A 16,463-nucleotide genomic window follows, 5' to 3' on the forward strand; every position below is an offset into this window, starting at 1 on the left:
AATTTAACATAAGGTCTATCACGGTATTCAATGCATTATGACCTCTGGACTAAAATCTCTCAACAAATAGATATGCACACACAGGCCACGAGCCAGAATGAGTTGGATAGAGAAAGGAAGGGAGAGGAGAGAGGAAACCACACCTAAAAAGTGGCAGTAGCACTATTTAATCAGTGCTGCATAGGCTAATACCTATAGTAGCCACGCAGGCCCCATGAACTGGTGGGTCAGGCTTGGTGGTGTCGGCGTGAGCTGAAGACCCAGTGTCCTTTCCGAAGGGGACAGGGATCACCCCGCCAAATGCCAGCTTGCATGAAAGCACACCCAATTGGCGAGCACTTTCCATTTTTCAAAAGAAACACAAAATTCACATTTTATATATGAAATCTCCTGATTTTTAAATGTTGCTATTAACTCAAATAGAAGAAATATTAAATAAGCCCCACAAAACCACATCTGTATCCTGAACTTGGTCTGCCGGCCACCAGCTGAAACCTCCAGGCTAGTGTTTCTAGTTATAACTATTCCCTGAGACAAGTGGTGACACCTTGGACAAAATATTTAGTGTCAGTTTTAAACCCTTAACATAGGCAAGGCATTGTACAGAGTCCAGAAACCTCCTACAGGATCCCTGTGCAAAGTAATTAACAAACATCTCAACAACGCCAGAAACTGGCATTCAAAACGCGATCCTGCTTTTTGAGCATTACGTAACCCTCAACCCTAGAGATAAGGAAGAATACTAATAACATATACTACTACTAAGAATACTAATGACAAACGAAGGCCTCAGCACTTTGGTGTCAGCGTACGATCCCTGAAAAAGAAGCTGCTGTTTTCTATTCTGCCAGAGATAGGTCTCAACTCAGAGTCAAACGCAAATAACTCGACTCAAAGAGAGAGGAAACCTGGAAAGCCTGCCACCAGCACCGCCCAGGAACCTCGACAGGCTTTCTGAGGCCACTGACTCCTACGTCTCAGAAGCAGGTAATGCCTGCTCACAGCGTAAAATTGTAAGTGTGTAAAAGGACAGACATTTGAAAGACAAGTCTCCTTCTAATTCCTGACCCCCAGCTACCTAGCTCTTCCCCCCAGTGACAATTCTTGTGTCTTCTTTAAATATATCTTTAGAAGAGCTGTTGAGTGCGTGTACATTGAAATGGGAACCTGTTTTAGACATGCATGTCCTTAGAGAATTTTAGGATTGGAAGGGATCTGGTTCAGCCCTTAATTCACAGCTTCCCTTCGCACTCTTTCTGCATACAAACCTCTCTATGGATGGAGAAACACTTTCCACTTGGAGGCAGCTCATCCCACTTTTAGATAACTCCAGTAGTTTACAAAAGACATTAAAAAAAATTCTGAAATCTGCCACTCTGGTGTTTCTTCCTCTTCAATTCCTGCTTTGACCTCAAAGGCCAGAGAAAACAGGTGGTCAAATGCCTTTTGCCTAAAATGGAACTTAAAATATTTGAAGCCCTCCCACTGTCACCCTGCCAAATAACCCCGGCTTCTCCTCCCCTTCCACAGGGTGTGTGGTTTCAGGGGATTCACTGCCATATTCCTTCCAGAAAGGATTAAAGTCTTATTTAAAATACTCAGAAACTTCTTCAAAGAGGAGAACTGCTCATTAGAGGAGGGAAAAAAATTTCCGATTTGCGGCTAGCAAAGTAATGAACAGCCTGTGTTATGAAAACGGGTGGACCACAGAAGATTTAATACGGGATGTACTACAGTCTCAGTGCATACTTGGTGTGCACAGATGCTTTATGTAGGAATTTGGGGGCCAAGTAGAAATTTTGGTTGTACCTCCTCTAAAAAGTTTCCAAGATATTCTGAAATAGAATTTGGGGGCCTCAAGTCTCCGTGTGTCTCAGATCTGGAAGAGTGGCAGTATGAGAGTGACGAAGGACGTGGCCAGGGTTTGAGTTCAAGGCTGGCCTCATGACTAGCAAGGATGCTTTGGGATTTTGGGCAAGTTATTTACTTAACTTTTCCCAGCCACAGCATCATCTTGCTATAAAAGGCAGACAAAAGCGTAACCTAGCTCATTGGTGGTCAGATAAGCTAATTTCTGATCAGTACTTAATACAGTGGAGTCAAGGCTGCTCCTGCTATGCCTGTGGTGGTGGTAGGGGCAGCTTTTGCTCGGGATATGGCTCAGGATGTGACGTGGGGTCACTTTTTGCAGAGGCTGGGTACCCAAGCATCTTGTCTACAGGGCCCAGTCTGGGCAAAGCTCCGTTCTCTCAAGAGGATGTCCTTTCTGTTAGCTCAGCCACACAGGTTTTTTTTTAACAAGTAACACATTCATGAGTACACTCCACTCCACGTACCTGTCAAAGAGCATAAAGTCATCCTGAATGTCACCCCTCACATCACAAGCTCAGAGGAGAAACTGAACCTTCACATACATGTCCCAGGAGGCTGCTGAGCCTCCCCATTCCTCTCCAGTCACTGGGACCAACCCCGTATGGGTTCGCGTGCCTGAAGTGGCACCCTGCCTCTTCAAGTAATTGTTCTCACAAAGCTCTGCTTCTTGAGATGCCATCAGGTCGTACGGAAGGATGCACTATGAAGGTTGTTGCTCTCTCCTTTAGGGAGAGTCATGGGAGAAATACCTGTGCAGTCTTAAATATTTGATGTAGCTTGAATAGCTTGGTGTTTTAATGGAGAGTATACACGTGCTACCACACAAATGTTTCCTTGACAATGGCTTAGGGCCCAGTCTGTGGCCCTTGTGGAGTAAACGCACAGAATTTCTGTGAGCAGATCTGCTACGAGACGCACCCTTGGCTGCATTCTGTGCCCCCACTGCTGTGTGCCTCGGTGTCCTTCTCTAGCAGGTTGTCCTTTCCTGAGGTTGTTTCTTTACAAACCACTTTAAGTCCTCGTTTGGAGCGTGTGGAGTGGACCGAAGCCACAGACTGCAGAACGTACACAACCCTCTTCATCCAGGGGCTGGATGAGTTCAGCAGGCTCAGTGGTCGTCCTGATTCATTAAAACAAAGAAACAAACACAGATGACTCCAAACTTAACAGAAGTCTCAGGTTCCATGGACTTGCTGCCTGGGAAGGAAAGATGAAAAGTTCTGCTCCTCTCACCGTAGGAAAGGTCCTGCTTTAACTCCACTTACTGTAGGTTTGTGATTCCTGCTTAAACAGCAGGGAGACCAGAGCTGAACCGCCTGAATGTCACAGTGGACCTGGTGAGGAGAGGGAATCTGGCTGTAGACAGGCGGAAGACATCTGTCCTGCGGGCTTTGCTGAAGGAATTTAGCTTAAAAAGTTCCTGCAGGGGCTTCCCTGGTGGCGCACTGGTTGAGAGTCCGCCTGCCGATGCAGGGGACACGGGTTCGTGCCCCGGTCCGGGAGGATCCCACATGCCGCGGAGCGGCTGGGCCCGTGAGCCATGGCCGCTGAGCCTGCGCGTCCGGAGCCTGTGCTCCGCGATGGGAGAGGCCACAGCAGTGAGAGGCCCGCGTACGGCAAAAAAAAAAAAAAAAAAAGTTCCTGCAGCCTGAGAAAGCCAAATTTCTTCTAGCCGAGTCCTTAGTGGTCTCCCTGGCTTTTCTCCTGCCTGAGTTACAGCGTGGTTGTCTCTGGGCAGAGGGGCACCTAGCTAGTGTTTGTGCTGAGCCTTGATTCTCAGCGCTTGACTTTTTGAAGTGATTTACTGCATGCATTTGCTTTTCAGGTACTCCTGGCACATGAAATGCTGCGGGCTCCTTCGGTGCCCACGCACTCGTTCAACACACATTTTTCCAAGGCTAGTCTCTGTGTCAGGAGTTGGGTGCCTTTATTCCAGATGACTTCGAGGGTGCCTGACGGGATCCGAAGGACCCTCGGACTTGAGAGCGCATCTCAAGAGGCCAGGCACCCACCGCATCCACGCGGGCGCGGCTAACTGCCTTCTTGGAGGCCAGGCCGCCGCTGACCCCCCACTGGGATGCCGGGGTGCTCAGAGGAGTTGGGGGCCAGAATAAATCGGTGGTTTCCCCCTAAGTACCATCATCCGGCCTTGGCCTAAGGCTCGGCCAGTTTGCCCGGAGCTAGAACAAGTTTGCTCGGCAAGTTGAAGGGAGGAAGAAGGGAAACGGGAACCCTGGCATAAAAGTGGCTCGCAGTAGGCTGGGTCAACGAGACAGCAGGCAAGTCCGCGGGGACGCGTCCCGAGGGACAGCGCGAGGAACGCCCGGCTCGGCAATGAACTCCCGAGGCCTCGCTCGGCTCCGCACGCCCCCTCCCCGGGCACCCGGCTCCCGGGGCCGCCGCTGTCCGCCTCCCCCTGTCCTGCCGGCCGACGCTCCTCCCGCCGGTTCCTCCTCCGCTAGGCGCGCCGTCCGCCCCTCCTCCCGGTCCCTCCTCCTTCGGCTCGGCCTCCCAGCGCCCCCGCCCCCGCCCCAGAGAGCTAGACATCCTGGCGGCCGGCGCAGCGCGCAGCCTCCGCCCCGGCTCGGTGCGCACGCCCGCGGCCCCGCGCTAGCCCCGTCCGCCCCGCGCCGCCGAGTCCCGCGCCCCCTGCACGGCCGCCGCTGCGTCCCGACCGAGTGCGGAGCCCGGCGCGATGCGACGCTCCGAAGCGGGCCGCGCCGTGCTCCTGACGCTGCTGGCCGCGCACTTCCAGGCGAGTCCGGCGCTGGAGGAGAAGAAAGGTAAGGCTGCCCGCGCCGCCGTCCTTCCCGTCCTGGGCGGCCGCGCTTCTGCCGGGCCGCCGAGGAACGCGCGCCTCGGTTCTGGGCGGCGGGGCACCTCGGGCGCGAGGCGCGGCGGGCCGAGGAGCCCGGAGCGTGGCTTTCCCGTCCGCTCTCCTGTCCTCCGCCGGGTGGAAGCCCCGGCGAGCGCTTGGTGCGGGGCGGGTGCGTCCCGGCACGTGCGTCAGCAGTCAGCCCGGGCCCGGGGGCCGAGCAGAGGCGCGGGGTCCATCCCGCCCCCTCGGACCTCCGGAACGGGAGCGGCCCTCCGCACCCGCGCCCCGCCCCCGGGCCGGCTCTCCGACCCAGCGAGCCCTCCTCCCGGCGCACCCTTGACCCTGAGAGCTCGTCCCGGACACCAGCCACCTGTGCTGCGCGGTTGGGAGGGCCGCCCCTCCCTTCGGCACGGCCCGTCCGCGGCCCCCCTGCCGCCGCGAGCTGCCCCCGGCCGTCCGCGCCCTCCCAGACGGTGGGCTCTCGTGAGTGGTGGCTTCCCGGGACTCCCGAGACTCGCCCCCACCTGCAGCCTTTGGGCCGCGTGTCCGCGCTGCGCGGTGGAGTGGACAGAGCGGTGGGACCGGCCTCGGCGCGACAGCCGGGTCCTGGTGCGAACGCCCCAGGGGCGGAACCCTTCCTGGCCGGGGCCCCGCGGTTTCAAAACAGGACTCACAGCAAGATTTCCTCCTCAAAATCCAGAGATTTTTCTCTTTGGGATGTGTCTTCTAGCTTTTTGAAGAACTTGACATTAGGCCAACCAAAATATTAAACTTAACTAAAAAAAAAAAAAAAAAAAAAGGATTGATGTCCATGGTTCATGTGTGCCCTGCCCAGACCCAACATGAGCGAGTCTGGCTTCGTGACTACCGACCATAAAGTCGCTTGACGCGAGAAACATGCCTCAGAAGGTTTAATTGCACAATTTCAAGATCGAGCAGCCCGGGTTCCGAGAGTCAGGTCTGTACTTGCTGTTGATGTCATTGGCACAGGGAGTTGGGTTTGGGGCTGAGCGCCTTTGCTGTGGGAGCGCTAAGGCATAAAGCAGTGGTTCCCAAACTTGGTTGCAAATTAGAATCACTTGGACTTTAAAACAAAACACAACAAATGATGTGTGGCTCCCACCCGCAGACTTTCTCATTTCTCTGGGCTGGAGTGAGATCTGGCATCTGTATTTTAAAAAGCTCCTCCGGTGCTTTTGTTGGACAGCTGGGTTTGGCAATCACTGGCAATGGAGGTGGAGTCTCTGGAGAGATTACCTGCCCATTTACAAAGCTCTTTTGGAACATCTGGAGTTTTAACAGTCTTGCAAAAATATGGGAACGAGGACGTGGGGGTGATTTCAGTAATAAGGGATTAGTCTTTTCACTGACGGGCTCCCCTACTCCATGCTGTGAACCCGGGAGGCTGTGGTCCTGCGCCTGAATCAGTTGACAATAGGGTTCTTCTAGGCAGGTGGCAAGGGGACCCCATCCTTATTTTAAGTGAAACTCTTGGAGTGCCTCCAAAGCATGGTTTTTCTCACTCCAGAAATGTTCCCAGCTCCTTGCCGTTAGCCCTTTGAACGCTACTGTTAGTGCTTGGCGATTTGTTTCTAAGAAATATATAAATACCACTTAATTTGCCTGTTACTCCCGTGTTTGTTGAAAACAGAATCCTCCTGGATAGAATAGTGAGAGTAGGTGGGCAAATGTCATTGGGTTAAAGTAACATAAAAAGACCAAAGTGTAAGGGGCAGATTATTAACAAAAAGTGTGAAAGACCCATATCAATCAAATTTGGTCAGTTCTGTTCTAGAAAATTTACTCATTTTAGAGAGATTTGTTTGGTTCTAAGATATGGTGTCTTTTGTTCTTCCTGCACTTGGTCCTGTCAGACACCGTTTTAAGTGTCCTCTTAATCCTTACATCGACCACACGAGGTGGGTCCTCTCATTATATATGGGGAAACTGAGGTACAGAGAAGCGACTTTCCCACAGCCAGCAAGAGGCAGGATTCAAACTCAGGGCTTCCCCCAGCCCCTGCCTGTGCTGTCCTGTGTGAGTTCTGGTTTCGGGGGAGCCCTGTTGGTGTGTGTGATGTAGGAAGCTGGCAGGGGAGGAAGAGGACCGGGGATGGGGAACCCACCTGGCGCGTGGTCTGGATTCCTGCTGCCCATCCTCAGGAGACACCTTTTGTGGAGGAGCTCGATCACCAAGTAAGCAGTGACCGTGGAGATTGCTGGACGGATGTTGAGCAAGCCCCTTGCTCTTGCAAAACGGAAAGGTGAAGGCGCTACTCCGGAAGTGATCCTGGGTGGTATTCCCAGCCAAGCCAGCCTGCCTGGCCCCTCCTCTGAGGACATCCTTGGTTCAGTAGGTCTGGGCTGTATTGAAGAGGACAAACTCAGGGATTCCAAATTGTATCCAGAGTGAACCCTCCTTCCTCTAAGGAGACCAGAGGACTGCCACTCAGTACTGGCCTGGAGGCCAGGAGCCTGTGTCCTTATTCCCACTCTGTGTGAAGGTGGACATGTCCCTTGCCAGCTCCAGGTCCTTGAGCCCTCATTGCTCAATTCAACAAATATTTATGGAGTGCACAGAATGTGCCAGGGACTCCCGAGACTCCTGGGCAGGGGTAATCTTAATGGTTTCTGTTGTTGCTTCCAGAGTGGTTCTTTGGGCCACTAATTAAGTATTAGTAGATTGCTTTTCAGATCTGAAAAGGAGACCAGTGTCTGTGTGTCTGTCATCTGTCCACACCCGGGTAGCTAGCAGTAACAGGCTGATAGCTCCCATCGGCTTTGGACTGCCATTTCAGGCTTCATATGTTTAGTTTTATAGTCCATAGATTTTCAGAAACTTATTCTGAAGTTGGAAGAAGGCGGTTGCCAGAATCCATTGTGCTGTGTAATTAGACTTGGTCCATGGGATGGCACTAACATGTTTTAAAGTGTTTTTAGAGGTAGTGTCAGTAATGAGGAAGAATTCTGCCCTGTTTGAAAAGAAAATACTCTTTGTTTTTCCGTTGATCAAAGCTCCAGGACCAGCAGCTAGTGTCTGAAACTTTCTTGACAGGAGTGGCAAGCCAGCTCTAACATTAAATTGATGATCATTGTGTTTAAGAGAAGATAGCCCCATGCCGGTGCCCCAAGCCCTGATACGGGGGCAGGATCAGAGTGTTGCGGACACACGGCTTGTTGAAGGACACCTAAGAAATCGGCTGGCACTCGCCCTGTGGCTTGCTGTGAAAGTTGTGCTTGTGTGTGTGTTTGTGTTTTCATTTGGACTTAGTATAGTAGAAACGGGCTTATGGTTTTACCAACAGAGGTATGTTTTGAGAAAAGGTCCAAGTTCTAGAACATGGCTCACCCATGTGTTGTTTCCTTGTGGACACAATTTAAAAATTATATTATGCCCCTCAGATTTCTGCTGAACAAGTCCCATTTTTGTTTTCTTCTGTCACTTGTGGACATTCAAAATTATGATAAGAAACATTTTTGGTCTCAGTTAATTATTACTGGCTTATTTCTGAACCATCCACACACATGGAACAGAACTTACATTTTAGCTTATTCTCGTAGGTCATTCCTGTTTGCATCAGAGCTTCTGCCCATACCTTCTTTCTCATCTCCCTTCTAAAAGCTTGTCTTTTCTGAGAAAATTCCAACAGTTGTCTCTTTGCACAGCATCTAAGGATAGTCTGCCATCCAGCCCATGGGCGTAAGCAGGTGAGCTTGAATTCGGGCAAGGATCCAGGCTTTGAGACTTACGCCAAATAACCGGTTTGACGGAAATTTTCACATTTTCAGAGTCATCAGGTCCAGCTTCCTTGCAACAGGTTTAGATAGAAACACTCGATTCAGTTGTCTAGAAAGTTCCCTGAGCCAGCTGGGGCAGGAGGGGTAGCTGGGGCCGGCGAGCAGTGGTGGCTTGTTTTCTTAGCCTCATTAGAAGCTAAGAACTGGATTTGACATTTTAATCTCCGAAGACGCCGAAGTATAAGATCAAATGTCTGACCCTGCTGACTGAGCATCTGTGAGTTGCATATGCTTAAAGTAAACTTTACTCCTACCAAATTTCAGCAGCTTTTGCTTAAGAAAGCCGTCTGTGAAAGCTTGAGTGTGGGGTAGAGTTTCCTTCTCTGCCCCACATTATATCCCATTTTGGTGGGTTCTCATGGAAAAACCCAGAGTCCAAGTATCTTTTCTGGCTCTATCTGGAACTTGTCATTATCGAGAGTCTCAAATTGCAATTGAGTGGACTCAGGGTTAGGTGAGAATGCCTTGTACACAGTTCTTGTTATAGCCACAATTGCACCTGTTACTAGGGGGCCAGCAAACATGGCCTTGATTTAGTTCATTTAATTGCGTTTATTTAATTATTATTACATAAGTTAACCACTGTTGTTTTTCCTTCGACTAAAAGGATGAGTATTGCTGTGTATTACAGCCTTGGCTTTTATTTGCTTTTTGTTCTTTACGTTCGAGCCATGGTGGCAGTTTGTGCTGCTCCATCCCCATTTTGAACTCTAGGAATGAATCTGACTGGATACTTGCCTTTAAGTGTCTAGAAGTCAAGTATGGGAAGAGAGATCTATCGATACCAAGTGTGAAGATGTCACAGAAGCGATGATAGAATTCCATGCAGGATAAAGAAGTCTTCTGGCATTTAGTCCTTGCTTTGAATTCTACCTGGAGAGGGGGCCAGGTATAGCCCCAAATGGAAGGGATTACTCATTTGAGCCTGCAAAGAGCTATGGGTATTTCCCCAGAGACTATGATGTATGATGTGAAGGGCATTCCGAGAGAAGTGCCAAGAGTGGCAGAGTCCTGAAGAGCCCTGGTGATTCAGCGTGATGGGAGGGGAAGGGAGAGCTGCCGAGCCTCCAGTGCGCGGGGAGCTATGTGTGAAGGGAGGGGCACCGTGGAGTTCGAAGCTAGGAACTGGTGTGACGTGTTTGGTGTTTCGGAAAGATGAGTCTAGCAGGATTGTGGGGGATGGATTATAGGGGCAACGGTAGCACTAGGGAGATGGGTGACTCCTGCAGGTGAAATGATGTCGCAGGACCAGTGAGGTTGCAGAACAAGAGACTCGGGCAGATCTGGAGGTAGAACTGATGGATAACTGTGTGTAACGAGTGTAAGAAATGGAGAATCCCAGGATGCCACACAGGCTTCTGACCCGGAAGCCTGGACAGATATAAATCCGTTCACGGAAGCTGCAAACGCTCCAGGCGGGATGGAGTTGATTGGTGGGATTTGCAATGCTCAGGTGGGAAAAGTCCAGGAGGCAGTAGAGCATACGGGTCTGGAGCCCAAGGGAGCCGTGTGGCCTTGGATTGTTGTTTTATTAGACGTTTCAATTGCAGGCATTGTCTTTGGCTGTAGGACAGCTCGCCCCAGCCTGCTTTATGCTCACTGTCACCGTCCATACTGAGCCTGGCCAGGTTGTAGATCACCAGCTGCTTTTCGGACTAGGCTGCCATGGTGAGCAGCCTGACCGGGGCGGTTATCAGCAACTGATGAATAATATATCGTGCATCGAAGTACGGTGGGAATTGTATTTGTGTAGCACTGCACATCCTCAGATGGGGATCCGCGTGTCTTATTTAGGACAGCATCAGATTACTTGGTTTTGTACGTTAGTGACTGAACCAAAAAGACCAGGAGGTGACTCCTTTTTTAAAAAAAACAGCAGCCTTTCCACTTTGAACGTTCCTTAGAATCACCAAGGAGCTTCTGAAAAAGAGGGTGCCTTGCTGCGCCCTAGGCCAGGCCAGTCAAAATTTCTGGAGGATGGAACACCGGCACATGCTTCTGAAAACTCCCTAGGGGGTTGTGATGAGTGGAGTAAGTGGTGTGTATAGCTTGCAGCAGAGAAGAAATTTTGTCTTTGTTCTCGGATTCCCATGTTTTTACTCATTACATCAGCTTCCTCAGGAGTGAGGGGCTGGTTTATATTTCGTTAATAAATGAGTCTCTGAGTTGCATTTTTTTCATGAATTGATACATGAGAAGTCTACTACAGTGGCTCTCAGAGTATGTCCCAAGACAGCGGTAGTAGCGCCTTGAACTTAAGAGAAATGCACATTCCTGAATCCCCAGCCCGGACCTCTGAATAAGGTACTGGGGGTTGGGGCCAGGGTTCGAGAACTGCTAACATGCTGCCCGCAGGCCTCGAGCTGGGTTCTGGGTACACACTCGAGGAACGCAGGAACTGTGCTCGGCCTTACTGGATACACAGTTTGCAGGGCTGAGCTGGGGGAGGGGCACGTGTAGCGCAACGTCTCATGATAGACGTGATGGGGGTTTCGGTGGGAGCCCAGAAAAGGGGCTGCGTCTATCTCTGGGACAGCGGCAGTGTCTCAGCAAGAGGACATTTAGCTGGAGCTCAGAGAATGAGGTTTTTGTCTGGTCTCCATGCGAAGGGAAAAGAGAGAGATGATACTGTGACTGGTAGTCCTGCAGCAGGCCCGCCATGGCTGGCCACTTCATAAATGCACAGGTGAAGGCTTTAGCATTTCCTGCTTCCTTTTCTGAATGAGCATAAGGAAACTTACAATGTCAAAAGTAAAGTGCCCGAGAGCTGACACATTTTATATTTAAAAAATAAAATGGTCATCTGGTCATCTTCTTAAAAATTAACCAGATATGAAGGATTGAACTAGAATCTGGATTATAGTTCATAGTTTTAACATTCTCCCCAATAGCAAGATTTGTCCCTAAAACTTGTCGTGAATAAGAAAAATGACTTCGTCCGATCCTTTATTTAACTCCTACTACAGAAAGCAAGGAGAAAATGGCAACAAAAGTCTGCATAATTCTAGACACAATAAACACATGTTGCATCACATTGAACTCAGAAAATCTCTCAAATTAATCGAGCCACTATCACTTACGAATTAGAAGACATCTATTTCCTGATTCACTGCTGAAAATTGCACAGGTCTACCTGTTTATTTGCAGAGCTCATTTGGAAATAACCAGGCAGATTTGGAACAGGGGATTAATGACTGCGAAATGCTCCCTTGTGCACTCATGCCTGCCTTTAAGTGGAAGGAAATATGGAAGTGGTTCTAGACCACTGTTTACTTAGCAGTTGTTGTAAGAGCATTTCTGAAGGATTTTATTTTGATCGCAGAAATGTGATACCTGAAGGTTTTACTGCTATGGACGTGCAGGCCTGCACATGGTAGATGATGTCATGATGGCCTTAGCAGTTGTAGTCCTTTGCACATGCTATCATTATGACCACTTGCTGAAGTTCCTTTCTTTTACTCTAGGTTTTGGAGAAAACTGATGCATTGCATATAGTCTCTCAGTTTGACAAACTGAATGTATGTGAAAAACTGCATGCTTTAGTTTCTTTGCCCTCAGTCATAAATTCATCTCTACTTTAGTGTCTGGAATAAAAACAGATCATTTATTGAATCTGTGCAAGTCCTTAAGGACAGGCAAGTGTTCCCAGAAATCTCTTATAATTGTAAATGGGATTTCAGAAAGTTTTGCAAAAAAATTTTTTTTATATCAGAAACCTGGTTTTACTTATTTACCAGCACATGTGGAATACCTGAAGTCTGTAGGGAGATTTTATGGCCATACCCTTTCTGCATTTACGCAGTCTCTCTTAGTTCATTCGTATGCATCATAAGCTAGAGTAGATGGCTAAAATTGTGCTGAACAAGATAAACCATTTTAAGTTTCTTCCAGTACTAACTTGTAAGATCCTTTCTTTTTTTTTTAACTAAAGTATACTTTAACATAATATTAGAAAGTTAAAAAATTATCGCCTCTTTTCACAAGAAAAGAAAAAAACACCCCACTACTTTTGATTAAGTCCAGATGAATGACAGAAAAGCAAAAGGTGGTGGTCTAGTCGAAGCATTATTGTATCACCTGTTGGTATTTAAGGTATTGATTTTTAAATACAATGCATTTCAGAACTTTTTCTTGGCTTTGATTTGCTACAGAGTTAATAGAGAATCAGAAACCTTTCCTTACTGTTACTTCCTGATTTCTTTCTCTTTCCATTTCCTGATACTTTAATAGACTTTATGCATGGAACATATTTATGAGTGAGAATAATGTATTACCTTAATCTGTCCTCCCTCCCTTGCCCTGTTTGCGTCCTTCCTTTCCTCCTCCCTTTCTCTCTTTCCCTCTTTTTGGAAGTTGTTATGAATAAGCGTTTGCAGAGAAAGAAAACTTCGACAAAAGATTGCAGTGAAAAACTTTGAGGAGTGACTGCAATAATACACTATGTAATTTTTTTTAAGTTAGAAAGTATCAAAGACATTCAGTATTTATGATTTTTTTGTACAAATAAGCATATTCTTGTATCATTCCTTAAAAGTGGTGTTGCTAAAGTTTTCCTTAGTATGTAGCTTAATGTATTTTCCCCCCAGTAATCTGTTGTTAGTTACAATAGGAAGAGAAAAGAGATTAGAATCTACCTTCCTACTTTCAACTTCCAAAAAACAACTAAACCAGATGGTTCTGAGCCTCCTGCCAGCTGGAACTGTCCATGAAATTAAAAGCAAATCTAAATGCATGCAAGATATATATTTAAAGATGTCGATAATAAACGTATTGTCCCTATAATTTAGATGCCAAAACATTGATGTCATAATAATAATAACACCTTGCATTTATACATCACTTCACAGTTTACAAAATGCCTTGATATCCATCTTTCCCAGGCTCCCAACAACCCAACGGGATGAAGATAATTATCCACATTTGAAGGTGCGGGACCCAGGCTCACAGGGGTTCTGCAGTTTGCCCGTGGTTACTGGGCTAGTCAACACTTAGGTGCCGAGAGCTTTTCCTGCTTCACAAAACACGCTGTCTCCCGACATGTGTGACACATCTGACACAGGTGACACATCTGATACGGGTGACACGGGTGACGCATCTGACACGGGTGATGCATGTGACATGGGTGATGCATCTGACACCTGTGACACATCTGACACAGGTGACGCATCTGACATGGGTGACACATCTGATACGGGTGACACGGGTGACGCATCTGACACAGGTGACACATCTGACATGGGTGACACCTGTGACACATCTGACACGGGTGACACATCTGACACAGGTGACACATCTGACACGGGTGACACACTGTCACCCGTGTCAGATGTCCCACACACTCTCCTTACCCCTCCTCTGAGACGTCCCTGGTTCTTCGCTGTTGACGCTTCCTATCATTTTTAGTCCTGCTTGTGAATCAAAAAACTAACATAGAGCATTCCTCAACATTTCTGTTATACATCTATTACTTGTCTTTAATGCCCCTCACAATTCCTGCTCTGTATTGTTCCTTTCCCACTTTTCCTCTTGTTGTGAAGTATTTTTGGAGAGTTTTGTCTTATATATGTGTTGTAATAGCCTGTTGCATAAGATACAGGCATTGAACTTATGAGCCTTGAAGACATTTACTTTAGAAATTAAAAGTATAACTTTATTTTAAAGAGTCGTAAGCTTATGTAAATTTGCCAGACCTGTAAATACTTGAAGAAAAAATCAGGGGAGAAAGCACCTTGATGTAGCAGTTGGGTCAGTTCACAATGCGTGTGGCAAAGTGTGCTAATTTACTTACACAGTTGTGCAAAGAATCGTATTCTGTGATTTAAATGAAGCACATACTTCAGTTCATTAGGGTGTGTAAACAGCTATGATGAAAAGAGACACACTTAACAAACAGTGTGCTCTCCAGGGATGCTCACGTCTACGTCATACCCTTTAGACAAAGCCATTCTGGCAAGTATCATCCTTGGAAGTGTGGACTTAAGGAGAATGTATTACAAAAATGAAGCTGCCCCGCTTTGAGGAGCTTTGTCGGTTAAATGGATGGAACAAGGAACATGACGGTGGGTGGGCCCCTCATTGATGGAGAGACACCTTTCCTCAAAGAATTTCCAGATACAGTGTTCATTCTCCTCCATTACAAAGGAAAGAGCCTTTTTCAGTTATTGTTTATTCCTAACATAGTGGAAACTTTTAGTACTCCAGCAGAAATTCCCCAAGAGCATGTTTATATTTCATAATTATCAAGTGAAATAGGGAAAATTCTGTATGTAAGCTGAATACTTTTTTTTTTACTTTTTAATATTTATTTAGGCTGTGCCGGGTCTTAGTTGCAGCATGTTTAGTTGCGGCATGCAGACTTTTTAGTTGCGGCATGCGTGTGGGATCTAGTTCCCTGTCCAGGGATCGAACCCAGGCCCCCTGCATTGGGAGCGCGGATTCTTACTCACTGGACCACCAGGGAGGTCCCTGTAGGCTGACTAACTGATCTGCAGTGCAGCCTGTGTACTCAGGTGTAGGGGCTGTCACTGAGAACGTGATTTTTGCAGCCTGAGATGGCATAGACCCTTACAGTGAACAGGCAGCTAATATATTGATTTCAGGGCCACTCTAGTAACTGAGCCTCTAAGTCTTGCAAAAGTTACTTGGGCAAAAGCTATGCCATTTCACTTTCAATCAGCAAAGTCTTCCCAGCCAAGGCAGAACAGACAGTTAAGCAATTTGATGAAATGGGACAACGTAAAGAGTCAGATGAGTTGCTCAGATTTTCACTTCACTTTCAGCCTCCAGAGACTTTCTCTTGTTTAAATGCAAATTTAATGGTGTCCCTGGCTGGGGGAGGGCATTAAGTGAGAAAGCCCCAGGTTGATGGAGGACTTGGGTGGGTACCTGAGTCCATGTTCCCTCGTGACATAGGGATTGTCCTTAAAGTCTTGGCTAGAAAAGCTAGCTTTTTAGGTTGAGCAACGGCGACTAAATAGTCATAATGTTGCCCAGTTGCAGAAACGAAACATTCAAACTATAGCCAGGGAAAGAAGCAGTCGAAAATTCAAGGTCTAAACCATCCTAGGAGCCAATGAGGATGGGGTGTTTGATGCCACGGTGGGGACAGTTCTCAGGAGTGCGTTCTTCTGTTGCATTTTTTCTTTCTTCTTTGGACTTCACTTTGGGGAGACGTTGGACTTTATTCCCCTTCTAGGCTTGCATCCTCTCATCTAGGTGACAAGGGAGAGGTAGACCGAGGTGGCAACCACGGTGCAATGCAACGGTGGTGAGCGCAGGGATGCTGAGTGCATGTTTGTTGAAGTTTCACAGGCCGGGTGGCTTTTGGACACTATGTACAAGGTTGCTTTTTAATTAAGAGAGAACCACTGGGTACCACGTAATGTAATAACAGTACGCAGTCCTGATCTCATGACCGTCACGTGTCCTGTTCACGAGGCGTTCTGTCGAGCCAGAAAAGGCATGGGCTGAGTTTAAAAGGAGCTTTAAAAGTAACAGATGATAATAAATTAACACCCAGTGGTTTTGAAATGAGCCATCACAATGCCAACTCAGCAGTGTCTCTCAGAGATGGGGAGAGGGTGGGATGATGAAGCCCGTCTCTGTCTGAGGAAATGGCTTCGTGCGGTGAGGTGGGAAGAGCGTGTCTGCAGATGAGTTTCCTCAGCGTTTGATCGGTGAAGTTTCTTTCTGCATAGACCTCCGCGTGCACACGCCTCTGCCTCCTGGTGTGTCCTGGCTGGCCCTGACAGGTGGGCGTCGTGTGCATCCTGCCACATGCGGCTGGGACGTTTGCAGGTCGGCGGCACGTGTGTGCCACCTCCAGAGACGTGCGACCACTGCCCTCTGGCCGCCTGTGACTGTCCTCGCCGTGTTGTTGGTGTCATTTTGCCGCAGATGCTTCTGGTCGCTTATCAATTTTCTGTGCCCACTAGTTGGTATAGAATTGATTCTCCTGAAGAATCTGTATCCGTTTA

The 16,463-nt window shown here is 47.9% G+C and overlaps 1 protein-coding gene across 3 annotated transcripts in view; it reads left to right on the forward strand.

Annotated features, from left to right (window-relative positions):
- Positions 1–4,495: 4,495 nt before the first annotated feature.
- EGFR (epidermal growth factor receptor) overlaps positions 4,496–16,463 on the forward strand; it is a 193,076-nt gene continuing 181,108 nt past the window's right edge. For 2 of the 3 annotated variants that reach the window (XM_067745688.1, XM_067745689.1), the window contains exon 1: positions 4,496–4,655. In XM_067745688.1, coding sequence (XP_067601789.1) covers positions 4,568–4,655 — 88 coding nt within the window. In that variant the 5' untranslated portion in view covers positions 4,496–4,567. Of the gene's footprint in view, positions 4,656–5,108; positions 5,649–16,463 lie in introns of those variants that run through there. The other variant, XM_067745690.1, reaches the window with a different exon arrangement.

Source organism: Pseudorca crassidens, chromosome 8, assembly GCF_039906515.1.
Source record: "Pseudorca crassidens isolate mPseCra1 chromosome 8, mPseCra1.hap1, whole genome shotgun sequence".
Classification (NCBI taxonomy): domain Eukaryota; kingdom Metazoa; phylum Chordata; class Mammalia; order Artiodactyla; family Delphinidae; genus Pseudorca; species Pseudorca crassidens.